The 15,027-nt window shown below is 29.9% G+C and overlaps 2 protein-coding genes across 4 annotated transcripts; both read right to left on the bottom strand.

Moving 5' to 3' along the window:
* Positions 1-2,323: 2,323 nt before the first annotated feature.
* LOC114173242 (putative serine/threonine-protein kinase PIX13) lies at positions 2,324-5,404 on the bottom strand. Its single transcript, XM_028057506.2, has 6 exons — positions 5,174-5,404; positions 4,702-5,087; positions 4,102-4,237; positions 3,873-4,015; positions 3,316-3,439; positions 2,324-3,176 (listed from the first exon to the last, which is right to left on the bottom strand). Exons 1-6 carry the CDS (start codon positions 5,232-5,234, stop codon positions 2,800-2,802), a joined length of 1,227 nt encoding a protein of 408 aa, XP_027913307.1. The 5' UTR covers positions 5,235-5,404; the 3' UTR covers positions 2,324-2,799.
* Positions 5,405-7,892: 2,488 nt separating this feature from the next.
* On the bottom strand, positions 7,893-13,574 carry RKD5 (RWP-RK domain-containing protein). 3 transcript variants are annotated; one of them, XR_014993069.1, is made up of 6 exons: positions 13,310-13,556; positions 12,910-13,159; positions 10,323-10,570; positions 9,732-9,946; positions 8,288-8,971; positions 7,893-8,134 (listed from the first exon to the last, which is right to left on the bottom strand). XR_014993069.1 is itself a non-coding variant. In XM_085670016.1 (5 exons), the coding sequence occupies exons 1-5, from the start codon at positions 13,380-13,382 to the stop codon at positions 8,878-8,880; spliced, it is 918 nt and encodes a 305-aa protein (XP_085526142.1). In that variant the 5' UTR covers positions 13,383-13,574; the 3' UTR covers positions 7,893-8,877. The 3 variants fall into 3 exon arrangements, 2 of the variants coding, with proteins under 2 accessions (XP_085526142.1, XP_027913312.2); XM_085670016.1 differs by having other exon boundaries at positions 7,893-9,009; positions 13,310-13,574; XM_028057511.2 differs by having other exon boundaries at positions 7,893-8,971.
* Positions 13,575-15,027: the final 1,453 nt, after the last annotated feature.

The following is a 15,027-nucleotide window of genomic DNA, read 5'->3' as shown; positions in this document are numbered from 1 at the left end:
CGAATTTACGGATTAGAAGAAAAGTGAGATTATTTTTGTTTAAAATCAATTATTTTAAACTAGATTAAACTTGAATTTTATACAGTTTAATATATAACAAATTATCAAGTGAATTATTTGTTAAATTAAAATGTTTTTTTATATATAATTATTTATAAAGAGTGGATAGATGATTATTACTCAATATTGTAGTAAAATTTTCAGTTTGAGTTCTCTTAATTAACTGGGTGTAAATTTAAGAAGAATAAAGCTAGTATAAAAATTATTAAAATTATTATGTGTTCTTCAGTTTTATTTTTATTTATTGTCTTTAGTTTTTGTGTTCATTAATTATTGTATTAAAATTCTCCTATTTTAAACAAAATTTTCTTTGAAATATCTAATAACTTTTTCAACCGCGGTTCACCTTTCTCTATTTTTAGTCATTCTTATTCATAAAGAGAATTGATATTTATGATTATTGTTTGTTATGAGTATTTAATGCAGTTGAATTCTTACTCCACTATTGATATTGGTGTCATTGGCGTTGTTGAAATTAAAATACTTAATATTATTATTCCTATTTGCTAGCAATAGGAGTGATGATTATATTTAAAGGGTTGTGCTAGTATTAAAGATTTACGGGTGTATCTTTATTTTATTGTGATTTTTATTTTTTTAAATTATTTCATTAATATTTAAAATAAAAGAGAGTGAGCAGGAATTATTTTCATTATTTGATATCTTGGAGATCATAGATTATATAAAGATATTACAAAATTATAATATATAAATGTGAACAAATATCTTTTTATTAAGTCAATTTAATAAAATTGAATTGAATTCATTTTATCATTTGTATCATTTAAAGTCTATTTTAATTGAAAATAGATGTTTTTCATTAAGAAAATATTTCATTAGTAATCAACTTGAGTGATCAAAAGTTGTTAGCCACTACAATGACTAATTTAGATACCAATTTACAAAGTAAAAAATTATTGATTACTAAAATAATTACTATTATGAATAAAAAATTATAATTGGTCACTAAATTGATTTTAAAATTAGCTACCATGGTTTTGATTACCAAAGAAAATTGATCACTAAAACTTAACCACCAAGGTTTTGGCTACCAAAATGACTTAGTTACTAATTTAGTCTATAATGAATTAATGACCAATTTAGTGACCAATTATAATTTTTATTTATAATAGTGACTATTTTAATAACCAATAATTTTTAATTTTGTAAATTAGTATTTAAATTGGTCACTATAGTGACTAAAAACTTTTGGTCACTAAATTTGATTACTAATTAAACATTTTATTGTAGTGTTGGGTGTAAATGCATAATGTTCTTAGTATATATATATATATATATATATATATATATATATATATATATATATATATATATATATATATATATATATATAAGACATGAAATAAAGACATAGAAATTTGCACCTCAACCTCTTACCATCCGCAATCAATAATTTAACATAATTGACTATGTCATCCCATTGGATAAAAGAAACAATATTATCATTAATTTAGAATTTTTTTAGAATCTTAAATAATAAAATGATTTCTCATATAAATTAAAATAAACTTTAAGTAAACTAAAAGAATTATAGAAAGAGTTTCTATTAGTTAATATTGTACCTATGCTAATTTTAATTTATTAAGAAACTTACAATTTTTATTTTTCAATTGTAAAAATCCTTTATGCTTGCGTAGAAAATTTTAAGAGGATAATTCATTTTATAGAAGATTGGAAATGCCTTAGGATAAGATATGTTTTAAGCAAGAAATTTTGAAACAATTTAAAATTTTATAATGTTACGAGAATAATTGAATAACTTGAAATTAAAGAGTTTCAAAGTGTATTAAAGAAAAGTAAAAAATTTGAAATTATTGAAATTTAAGTTAAACGTATGTCTTTTCTTTTTGTTTATTTTCTTTTCAACTTAATTTTGATCAAAACATCGTTACCAGGACATTCTTGACTCGGTCAAAGTTTAATTGTCGTAATCTCAACACTATTTTTTGATAAATGTTCTGGAAAGTTTCTTTGACTAAAGTAGATTATGTTTGACTTATATTTCAAGATTATTTGGTTGGCAATGTTAGGTTATAGTTATTTCATCAACATTAATTAAGATGTGATTGGAACATTAATTAATTAAGAAAACAATTATTAAAAAGATAAAACAGAAAAAAAAAAGTTGTATATATACACTAAAGAGAAAACTCCTTTTCTTAATAACATAGATGCAAATAATTAAAAAGAATCGAGGGCAAAACTACATATTTCTTCCTTATAATCCATAAAACACTAAAAATATTCTGAAAAATAGTGTTCTTCTTTCCTCAGTATTTGGTAACTGTTTGTACAAGCATCTAACCTAGCTATCCTTTCACAAAACAGAAAATTCCCCCTTTCCCAATGCGACTAATTCAATAAAAATAAGATCAGACAAATTCAATAACCTAAGTGTTAGTAATTTACGTTTCATATACCTTAACAACAGTTGCAGAACATATGAAAAATCTGAGCTTCACTGGTGCAGGTTTGCATTTTTACATCATTTATTTTATAGGTCTCAGTTATTGAAAAACCAAAGTTTATAAGGACGAAGTAGTAATTTTGAAGTTTTTTTTGAACTTTTCTATCTCGGATTACTAACCAACCGAAGTCTATACAACCTAGGCCCTATAACACATCAGAGTTTTCCAACTTTTCAAAATTGTCACCGACCGACCCTTTGGCCTCGGGTGGAATATTAAAAGTACAGGGACGTTGGTATATGAAAATGAGCTAGTGAAAATTGTTGATAGTTGCGAACTTATTAGAGCAATGTTTGGTTCTTTTCCTCCTTCTAAGTTTGATAGCTTGGATGGTTTCTAAGGTGTGAAGAACTTGTTGCATGGAAGGACGTTGTTTAGGGTCAGTTTCAAGACATTTTAGAGTAAGTTGTGCTGCTTTGAGTGCTGCATTGCTTGAATACTGACCCTCGATCTTCTCATCCATAATATCAGTTTTCAACTTAGTTTTATCAGACAGATAAGGCTTAATCCATTCAACCAGATTCTGCTGCCCTGAAGGCCGGTTTTGATCAAGTGCTCTCATCCCTTTCAGCATTTCAAGCAGCACCACACCAAATCCATAAACATCACTTTTCACATATAGGTGACCTGTTCAATCATAACACAATCCCAACATAACATTCTAGAACCAAGATAAGAGAGGTCGTAGATTCAACTTTCTCGATTAATATTGTCGATAAAAGAAAAATCTCTTTAAACTATGCAGAAAAAATATATGTATAATCACCTGTTGCAATGTATTCTGGAGCAGCATAACCATATGTTCCTATGATTCTCGTCGTCACGTGTGAATCTCCCGCAGGAGGGCCTAGTTTCGCCAAACCAAAATCTGATATTTTCGCGTTGAACTCCTGCAACCACAAAAGTCATTAGACATAATATAAGTTGTGGATAAATTTAACGTTGTTAATTAAATACATTATTCCTTAATTTTTTTGTAGTTAAAGAAGTTATGTGTGTAGAAATAATTATAATATAAATTATAAAGAACATAAACATAGATGTCGGTTTTAAATGTGTGTGTTTTTCATTAGAGATAGAGTTTTCCTATGCACGTAACAAAGAGTTTACTTTAAAGAACGGTATCTAAGTCGATAAAAGGAAACATAGGAAGAAACTAAAGTGAATGAATATATAAGGAAAGATGACAGTGATTGTTCTGAGGTACATGCAGGAGAAATATTTGTCAGTATTAAAAAGTAGCCCACAACTATCAGTATTAATAACATTTTATTACAGATTAAATTAACCTAATTATGGGGTTCAGAATTATATATAGCAAACCTCATCAAGTAGTATATTAGAGGCTTTGAAATCTCTGTATATGATTTGCTTATCCGAGGTGTGCAAATAAGCCAAACCCCGAGCTGCACCGATAGCTATTTTCAGTCGAGTGTCCCAAGACAAAGGTTCTGTGTTATTATTTCCTATTTTGGAAAAAAGAAAAAAAAAAGAGGTAAACTCAAACAAAATCCATGGCAAACATATTTGAATTGTTGTCTAAAGTTCATACTCCAAAATAGATGAGTCTCCAAGCTTCCCTTTGGCATGAATTCGTACACAAGGAGAAACTCCACATCGTCACAGCAGTAACCCAAAAGCTTCACCAGGTTTGGGTGAGAAACTGTTCCCAAAAACGTTATTTCTGACTGCGTTGTCATATAACCACACCAAGATGCTGCAATGTCAGATATTGGAATCTTACAAGAATTACGACAGTGCTTAGATTCTTCTTATTTACTTAATTTATAATAATAACAGAAAATAAGATAGAAAATGTTATCATTTAAAAAATTAGTTTTATTAAAGAATATAGCATAAAAGTAATTATCAATTTCAAGTGGTTGAAAGAGAAGTGTATGAGGGTTGACTCTTGGGTATGTTATCGCTGTCGGAAAACAATGAGGGTTGAGGACTTTATGAGCCCTTCATTCACGCCAAGACCAAGACCAAGACCAAGTTTTCATCTAATCTTATAAATAAGACAACTTTGTAAAAACTAATGTTATTATAATTTACCGAGGTTTGTGTTTAAGTGAAATGATGCCAAACTTTGTTGAAGATAATGAAAAAGCAATGATGAGAGAATGGAAAAGGTGGAAGAGAAAGGAACCTGCCACTCCTGAAGGCCCTGCATACTTTCGGGATTCAACTTTTTGATAGCTACCATGATTCCAGAACCAGCTTTGGTCGGTGTCAGAGTTTTCTCATGCAACCATCCTTTGTAAACTTTCCCAAAACCTCCTTCTCCGAGCAACGCATCTGACTTGAAACTCCTCGTAGCTGCTTTCAGCTCCGCGAAACTAAACTCCTTCAGCTTCCTCATTTCCAAACTCCGAAAAACAATGCTACCATCACTCTTATTATTGTTACCGTTACTGTTACTGTCACTGCTGCTTCCGACAACCCCAGACTCCTCCGAAACTTCAACTTCAACTTCACGCTTTCCTTCCACGCTCCCCGTGGACACTGTCAAGTCCCTACTTCCACGCGCTGAACCTGAATCATGTCAAAAAATAAAGAGTATTTATAAATTATACTATAGATAGTGTTTTATGTAATGAGAACAAAGGAAAATTGAGAACCTTGAGGGAATGTGGAGTTGAGTGATCGGTGGCCAGCGGGGGAAGAAAAACAGACACCCATGTTTATTGAATTAGAAAAGAAGATTAGAAGAGAGAAGAAGGAAGAAGAAGAAGCAGCAACAGTTACGTAATTTTGACATCGAAGATAATAGTGAGTTGACAAATTTATATTCACGTTTGCCGTGTTGAGCACGCGTTAACTCAACCTTTTACACACACTTTGCAAAGTCTGCGTTTTCGGAGGCATTTATGTGTCCCAATACAACAATACACGCAACGCAAGACCTTCATTTTTATCATGTTTAATACTTTAATATAATTTTGTGTTTTATTTCGTTATTACTGTGATTTCCTACTCTCTTTTTTTGGTCAGATTAAATTTAACTTTCATTTTTTTTAATGGGACTTTAATATATTATCTGAAAAAATTTTACTAGAGAAAAAGTAGAAGTAAAAAAATATACAAAGTTAAAATATTTGTTTTATGAAAGGATAAGAATCGTTTGATATGTTAAATAATAAAAATATTTAATTCCCTTTTTTAAATGACTTTCTATTATTTTTTAATTACTGAGACAAATTCTATTATCTTGAATCTGTAGACGGTGATGGTATATAGTTTACATAGAAAATTTGACAACAAGTGTCTCTGACTTGGATTTGTAGTCTTATTTTCAGAAACCCCGTTTTGCCTAAAAAATCAAGAACATGTAATCATGAAACTATCTTATTTCCAAAATGTGTATTTCATTGGGACCACAAAACAACACAACCACAAATTTCTAAGATATTTATAGCATCATTATGTGGTCTCAACTTTTGGTGTTCTTAATTAGTTATAATATTCCATAAACATTTTGTTCTCCTTCTTGAGGGGACTAAATTCACTTGGGGATAGAGAAATGAGAAAGAAATTTAATGTGTATTTACGACAACTCTTAATTTATCTAACTGTTAAAGAAATACCCATTGAATTTTGCTCTATTTCTTGTCAGAATATGGTTCTTCTGAACTAGTTAATTCCCCGTGACTCTTAATTACCTAAATGTATCATTAGAGTATAAAAAAAAAGAGGTTGATTTTTTATATTTACCAATGTTGTTAAGAATTATTCTTTGGTGAAACATATTTAATATGAATTTTTCAGAAAAACGAAATTGAATATGACGAACTATATTACTCGATTGAGATGTGACTAAAAATTTGTAATTGAATTGTAATTTGTTGAGTGTGTGTGCATGCTTTATGACGATGATTGACATGTATAATTTTGTTTTAAAATTTTTTTTTAGAAAATATTTACAAATTTTGTTATGAAAAAATATTTGTAAGAAATTACTAACAATTTTCTTGCAAAATATTTTGTATAAAACACTTTTCACAACAAATTTTGCAGGAAATAGGAAATATTTATAAATTTTATAATTTTATAGAAAATGATTACCCACGAAGAAATTACCTATTAATTAAAAATTTTAGAAAAAATGGCATAAAAAAGTATTTTCTTACAAATTCTTTTAACAAATTTTTAAGAAAAGTCTAATGTAATATGAGAATTTATAACAGTAATATGCTATGTATATCATGTTACATTTTATTTTTAAATAAACTCACCATTATATTTGTGTTGTGTGAATTATTGCGAAATGTTAGATGATATTTGTGTGAATTAATTATGACAATGTTGCAGATAATAATTGAGGGTATCCCTCAGAAATATAAATATATTGTTTTATTTTTATGTAAACATTATTTTAAGAACTTTGATGTTCTAATATAGTGTAATATATATTTTACACAAATAAAATAGTTTATATGTGTTATACATGTAACTTATTTAATGAGAGTGAATCTCCTGTTCAAATTAAATTCATTAAAAAAATGATAAAAGAAAGACTTAAATATAATTCTTGTCTTTACAATTTAGTGTTGTTTTTTTAGTTTGCATAAAAAAACTGTACTTTCATTGTCGTAAATTTTAAACGGATAACTTTTTAACCATACATCATCGACAATAACCTACTTATCACATATTTTCTTTGACGGTATCATGATGAAGTTTGTTTGTACATAATCTTAAATATCATAATAGGTGTTATATGTTATTATCTTTCAAGAAGATTCGGAGTGATATCATATCACATAGTAACGATGCGATATCATAATGTTATCAAGCCGCACTAATAATATTTTATAAGAAAAAAAATATACGTTGATAAAAAGTAAAATATTTTAAATTTAAATTAGTAAAACAAAATATGGTTTAAGCATTAAAATACTTGTCTTATTTTATTTTAATAAAGGAGACGGAGAAGGAGAATTTCAACCGAAAAATATTATAGAAAAAGAAAAACATGTTTTTAATTAGGTTTAATTATTACTTTTTTTAAATGTCAAATTGGTTCTTACTTTTTTTAGTTTTAATTTAGTTGATTTTTGAAAAATTGGGATGAAAAATTGATACAATGGATCTAAGAAATTTAATTAAATTTAAAGTTGCTAATAGAGATGATTTATTTTATTGATGTAACTAACATAACTATATTACTAATATTGATAGAAACTTTAAGAGATTTTAAAAAAACTAAATTACATCAATATTTTTAAATCTAGACCAAATTGAAACTTAAAAAATTTAGTGGATTAACTTAATATTTTTAAATAAAATTAAGACTAAAAGTAATTAAACTATTTAATTAAAAGCCAAAACATGCTAAAATAGAGTAAAAAATATTGAAGTCTATAAGGAAAAAAAAAAAAAAACAGCTGCACCGCACACACTACAAGCAGCGGAAACGGAAAACGTTAACATCAGTGGCCTTTTTTTTCGTCGAAGGAGGAAGTTAACTAGAAATGTGGTCTTCCGCGGAACAAAACATGGACTCCAAACAACGTGTTTTGTCTCTTGTCTCACTATATTTGTTTAATCGTAGATTCAAGTCAGCGTGGCGGAAACAAGTGCTGTATAATTATGTAACCAAAAACAAATCAAGTTAGTGGACAGAGACACATCAAATACGACACATCCCCCACAACATTATCCTTAACTTTGAATTTAACCAATTTAAGTGGCTATCACTTTTTGATGCAATGAACATAAGCAAGCGCACGTACCTATGACATAGCTTCGAGGAAATTAAGAGTATCATCATTCATGTATTAGACCCAACTCAATCAAATGGAATCTTTCAAGAGTTTTTTGCTTTATACACCACCTAACACCTGAAGCAATGAGATTGGCTTAAACAAAGTGCTTTCAACCCAAAACAACTCTTAGTTGCTTGTTTTCCAAAACTGCTTAAGTATGATCCACGTCCATCAAATCTTAATCCTTTCCGGGTCAATGTTAGAGTAATAAATATGATTATTGTACAATTAGAACTGTATAAGCAATGATTAAGAGGGAAAAAAAGAGGGAATTGAGCACTTCCTTTGGATATTGCAATCCATATATAAGTCAAAAGTAAATCTATGAGGGTCAAAATGCCCTGTTAGAAGGGGTGTATAGGTTTCAACTTTCATCTCATTCTACAACGTGAAAACTATGGTTTGTGTTGCTCTTTGACTATTACTATTTAAAGGGTGCTATGTGTTGGATACTGTAGAATTATGTTTTCCAACCGCTCTTGCTCTGTGTCTTCTCTTGAAAACATCTTGCCTAAACCTCTTGGTCTCGGTTTGAATGTCCATGAAAGGCTTCTTCTCTATGTTTTCCTTTTCACACTCCAACATCCTTTGTCTCTTTGCCACTGCCATTGCTGCATCCATGTTCTCCAATTCTTGGTTCTTTGCTTCTTCCTGCATGTGTTCCATCTTTGTGAATCAGTCAATGTTGCCTAAATAAAAATCATTTTTTAATATGTGGGTGTTGGAGGAGGAGTTCAAAATTGAATAGAACTCGAGATTAGATTACAAATTTGGCAAAATATAAGTATTTTACTCAAAAGGGAAGGCACAAAAAGAGATATAATAGAATGCAAAGATTTATAGATCAAATGGGAACATAACAACTAATCTGGCCTAATGTCAAAGTTCACCTATCTACCGAAGACTATGCATATGATACTTAATTTCAAATGAACGCAATATATTGAATGTACTACTAGATTTGACCAAAACTATAACAAAATTGTGCAGAATGATGCTTCAAAGTGCACTTCAGCATGTTTTCAGTTTCACCCATTTCATGTCTTCAAAATGTGAAAACCAACATTGTGGATTAAACCTTAAAGAAGATATTAACTAAATATTCAATCAAATAAGATCAATCATGTCGGCTACCAATCTCCACTCACTCCCTCATTATACTTAAATAATATCAGTTCAAAAAGAAGATCGCATGTTGACTACAGCTAACAGATAAGTCACCAAGCATTCCCATATCTCAAATAATAAGATTAGTTGAACAAGTAGGTTGCATGCACTTCAAAGAAATTACGCCGATGTTAAAATAATAAATTTTAGTTCAAGTGGTGACTGTGTTAAAATAATAAATTTTAGTTCAAGTGGTGACTGTAATCGAATAAAAAATTTCTTGAAATGAATAAGCAAGAAGGACCTGAAGATCATGAATGAGACTATCAAGTGACTTGATCTTTCTATGAGGCCAGCGAGGAATACCAAATTCTCTGCACTTTCTCTTGAGAACAGTAAGCCCAACATTTAGATTTCTTGATGCTTCTACGATTGGCATACCAAAGTACTGGACCAAATCTGATAAGGAAATCTTTGCTACCAGGTCACTGGATGCCCTTTTCTTTTTCCCTAGCAAACCTGCAAACACACTCCTCATCTGTTAGATATAAATAATTATGCATGGTGTTATTAACTCAACATTAGAAAGTTTGGCATAGGAGGATTCAAGTTAATTAAGAATATCAATCCTATAAAGGAGAGAAACAACAAAAAGTTTTAGAATCTAAAATGTTACACACTCCATTAGTGCAGTTATCTGAGAGGATTCACATATTTGACTAGCAATTCAGAACTGTAGATTTAAGTTACAACTTACAACAACAATATAGTCATGACAGTAAACACTTGAACTTCAAGATACCGTAACATTTAGCTTTCACCAAGCGAATCTAAAGATTTAATGTGTCCATATAGTAGCAAAGTTGCATAAAAACTGCAAGAGTATTGACTGAACCTGGTGAGCTTTCAACATCTGTCTCATTGTCCAGTAATTCGGACTCGCCTTCTTCGTAAGGAAGATAATTGAGATCCTGATCAAGAACAGGAAAGACTTTCTCTGATGGCTGGAAATTGTTTCTGTTTCCTTGACATTCTTCCCTTGTAGAGCCTAGAGCTGTGTCTTTGTCTTCCTCCTTCCTATCCAACTTATATATCACCTGGAGATCATGGAGCAAGTTTGGAATCATCTGAAGCTTTGGGTTTCTGAAAACTCAAAATGAATAATAAATGAGTTAGATAAATGATAAGTTACTTAGTAGAAGTACTCAAAAACAAAATGGAGAAGCCTAGAAAATTTTAAATTTGTAAATGTGGTGTCACAGTTGTGTAGAGAGATATTTTGGAGTCATACAGTTGTCAAGGTTTTAATCACCCAATGTTTATGATACAGTGAAATAGTGCTTTCAAGATAAGGCTATTAAGAATATAGGCATTTCATATCAATCACAACCACAGTGCTCAGAATGCATGCATAATTATGTAATTTGCAGATAATGTCATTCCAGACAAGAGAATTGGACTGTGGCATTTCAATGAAATCCAGAAAATCTAATAGGCTTTTTACTCAACTATGAACATGAAGACAACGAATAAATGATGATTAAAACCCAGTAAGGGAAAAGAAAAGATAACAAGCAGTATAAAATATAGATATTTGGGAGTTCGTAGTAGAAAAATAAGAGATAAGTCTTAAAGTATTTTAGGGAGAAGAGAAAGGTAAGGAAATTTAAAATAAGAAGTTACCTGCTTCCAGAAATTAAAGGTACTAAGGGATACCTTCCCCTCATATTGATATTATAGAAAAAATTATGAAAAATACCCTTTTTCTTAGAACATACAGTACATGTTTTTCGATATCACCTTGTCCTCTTTAATTTGGAGGACAAAAAATAAACCTTTTGTGAGGGGTATGGAGATTGGAGAGGAATTGGTCTACTCTATTCCATTCCTTTTCTTTGGAATTTAAATAAAATGCAAAGCATATATTCAAGTATTTCAGCTTCATACATAAAGTATCAACTTTATTCTTGATTCCCTTTCCTCCTCAAAGTGTAAACAAGGCAGTATTAGTTATTCTTTTCTGTCCCAGTAAACCAGTTATATAAATATAATATTGCTAAAGGAAAGATAAATCTGAATGCCATATTAGAAAATGGTTAAGTGAACATATTACATTGTCTTACCACAGGAAGACAACAAAATACTAATAGAGGGAAAAAAAAATTCTACAAGAACATCTGTGCATGCATCTCCAATTTTTGGGTGGTTAGAGGAAAGGGCGTCCCTAGTTTTCACCTTTAAAACACATCTACTTTTTTTTTTTTCAGCAAAAGCAAACATCAGTTGGTTCATCCAAAGATGCTGTCACTTACTAAACTTTGCTTATTCTAGTCTGAAGCATTAGATTTGTTCTGTTTGTTATGCATCTAACCAGCAAGATAGCATTAATGCCATTCCCACTTAAAACTTTCACAACACTTTACAACATCATTCGCAAAGTCTCACTTCTCTATCTTCTTTCCCTGTATCTCTTTTTGTTGTGAGAATTATAAGTGAAAATACCATCACTCATTGGGACTATAAAAAGTTAGGGGAATATATTTTCTAAATTTAATATCATTCCATGGTCATTCCACTTCCTGCTATTTCAACTTTTCCTGTTCTAGAATAATTGGTGACTAACTGCCACATACATACATAAAGAAATTTTGGGACACCACCAGAGTTTTCTACTCCAATAAACTGAACTTGTAAATGAAATTAGATCTTCTAAGAAAGGGTATGTCATGAGAAGGAAAAAACTGTTATTAGGATTGACCCACATTTCTTGTGAAGATGTCTACCAGTTATATGCCAAAGTGTTTAATACCTTTCATTCTAACAAGTGAAGAGAATATCTAGTGAAGAAAAACAGAGAATCCACATTACAACCCAAAGTTTACAACCCAAAAGTAGCCTTTGGTTAGAATGCATGCATCAATCCAATTTGACACATTACAAAATTTTGATTCTCTATTTACAAATGTGATTGTTTTAAGGTGGAGAAATTTTTTTTGAGACCTCTAAGAGCTTATTACATGATCATCTATTCAAAGGGACCGATTCCAATTCACTAGATGGGGGCGTTGTATTATTCAAAGGACCAAACAAGACTAACTATGTAGGACTAATGCAAGGCTTTAAACTGGATTAGGGGTTACAATTTTGCTGGGAATCCTTGATGTGACAGGAATCGGCCACACCAGCTACAATTATGATCATAATGGAACAAAAACTTGTCCATTCCTGCCACAGACGGTTTTTGAAAACCTTGGGACTAACGTCAAATCACAATTGTGATGAAATGACTCCAAAATCAGCCAATTTCTGTTGCACACCCTTTCTCAAAACCTAGGGATTAATGCGAAATTGCAGACAAACATGGCATGCAACCCGAATTGCGACCACATTGACTCCAAAACTTGCTGATTTCTGCAGCAGACCTTTTCCTGAAACCTCAGCACTAACGTCAAAGGACAAACATAGGCTAAGAATATATATACCTTGAGACCAACAAAAACGGAGGAATGCGGGAAAATTGAGGAGTTTGATGAGCATGAAAGGCAAAGATACAAAGCCACACTCCATTCTTGTACCCTTCGAACACTTGAGAAACATGGGATTTGACAAATTTAAGAATTGGGGTAGCCTGCATTTCCCCATAGGAACCACACTCTGAAAACAGAAACTCCCTCTCAACTGCCCTTTCCTCTTCATCCCCTTGCCGGTACACATGCACGCTCCTGATCAACTCTGCAATCCACGCACCCCCACAAAGGAAATAGACAAATCAATAACGAAATTCCAGCACCCCACAAAGAAAAATCATTTCTTTGATTAAAAAAGTAAATATGTGATGAAAATAACAAGTAAAGGAAAATCTGGGTTGTGATATATCATCACCTGGTTGGAGGGTGTTGTTGAAGAGTAGTAAGTTGGTGAGCAAAGTGGTATTGTTGGTCTGCGAGGAATCCATGAAGAGATGGAAGATGGCATGAGAATGTGAAATGAGTAATGGGTAAGAAGAAGCATGAAACGTGGACTGATAGAAGGAAGCAAAAACCAGCTTTTAAGTGCAAGGTTGCATGATCTTCCGCTTTTTTCGTTTGTTTCGGATCAGTTTAGAATCATGCCCAGCTAAAATAAGGTACTTTTTTTCTCTTTAGTCTTTTTCTTTTGTCACTTCCTCACTCTTCTTTTCCTCTTCATTTATTTTTCTTCACCGTTTTTGGTTCACTCGTTTTAGAAGCAAATTTATTGTGTAACCGTTCAATTGTATCAATAAATCTTTTTTTACTTCTGAATCCATCTCAATACCTGTGCATTCTTTCAAGAACAGAGATCAAGATTTGATTTTCAGAATGTATGTCCCAAACGATTTTTATTGAAGAATTTATATTTATTTTAAGGATAAAATATTTCAAGTAATTTCAATTATTATTCTCATTATTTATATTTGAAAAGAAATATTATTTTTATATTTTATATGATTAGTAATTTTCCTTTTTTTATCCTAAAATACTATTATCATTGACAGTTTCACATAAACTAAGTCTAATTATAATATAAAAACAGGTACAAATATAATTTCATAAGTTACTTTTATATGATAGAGTTAACTTTAAGATTTCTTTCCTAAATTTGTAATATAATTTATTCTAAAGTTGTTAAAAGAATTAATGAATATCTAATACACGTGTATTAAGTCTAATAGTGTCCTGCATAATAAATGTATTAAAAATACATAGTCACATTATTTATAAATCTTACTTCAAAAATTTATTTTTAAAGATTGAATTAAATAAGATAAGAAATAAAATTCATTAACCATAATTAGAATGAAGAATACAATTGTGTTCATAAAATAAAATAAATAGATCGAGACTATTTTTCATGAAAGAAATTGAAAAATCTAAAATATAGTTTATTTAATATTAAAACAGTATTTTGTGAGTCCCACCTGTCCAACTTGTTTAAAGTTGAGGACTGTTTTAAATATAAGTCCGTTTCTTTCATTTTAAATAAGAAAAAATAATAATTTCAGCATTAAAATAATTATTTTGCAACTATATTATAATAATATAAAAACATAAATAAATGATTATAAATTAAATAAAACTATTTTTTTAAATGTGATTATTCATATATAATTCTTTAATCATATTACATAATTTAGAAAAAAATAAACAAAAGAACATAAAATAATTTAGAAAATTTGTGTCCACAGAAAGAATAAAACAACATTTTAGCGGAGACTGCATGAATGTTTTAGGTTTGTCTCAGTATCTTGAAGTACCATATACGGAAAATAAATATATTATTTATTATTTTAAATTATTATTAATAATAAAATCAACTTTTGAATATAACTATACTCAATTTTTCTTAAATCTTTATAAATTCAAAATTATTGAACGTTAATCCCTATGTTTTGTACTTGACCTGAATATCAGTTCTTAGTGATGTTATACTTACAAGAAATCAAGTTGATGAAGATAAGGATTAAATTTGAAATGAATATAAGAACAGAACAGTGTATTTCAAACAAAAACAAACTTAAGAAAATAATACTAATTAAGAGAATGCAATAATTCAATAATTATATAAGTTTCTTCTTCAAA

Source organism: Vigna unguiculata, chromosome 2, assembly GCF_037176805.1.
Source record: "Vigna unguiculata cultivar grain cowpea cultivar isolate G323 ecotype 2 chromosome 2, ASM3717680v1, whole genome shotgun sequence".
In the NCBI taxonomy this organism is placed as follows: domain Eukaryota; kingdom Viridiplantae; phylum Streptophyta; class Magnoliopsida; order Fabales; family Fabaceae; genus Vigna; species Vigna unguiculata.
This window is presented reverse-complemented; position numbering and strand designations above follow the sequence as displayed.

Coding starts and splice junctions, on each gene's coding strand:
- RKD5 (XM_028057511.2), bottom strand. CDS start 13,382: ATGGATTCCTCGCAGACCAACAATACCACTTTGCTCACCAACTTACTA. Junction 10,571..12,909: donor CCGTTTTTGTTGGTCTCAAG/GTATATATATTC, acceptor TTGAGTTTTCAG/AAACCCAAAGCTTCAGATGA. Junction 8,972..9,731: donor GTCTCATTCATGATCTTCAG/GTCCTTCTTGCT, acceptor GAACACATGCAG/GAAGAAGCAAAGAACCAAGA.
- LOC114173242 (XM_028057506.2), bottom strand. CDS start 5,234: ATGGGTGTCTGTTTTTCTTCCCCCGCTGGCCACCGATCACTCAACTCC. Junction 4,016..4,101: donor GGAGACTCATCTATTTTGGA/GTATGAACTTTA, acceptor TTTCCAAAATAG/GAAATAATAACACAGAACCT. Junction 3,440..3,872: donor CTAATATACTACTTGATGAG/GTTTGCTATATA, acceptor TTGTGGTTGCAG/GAGTTCAACGCGAAAATATC.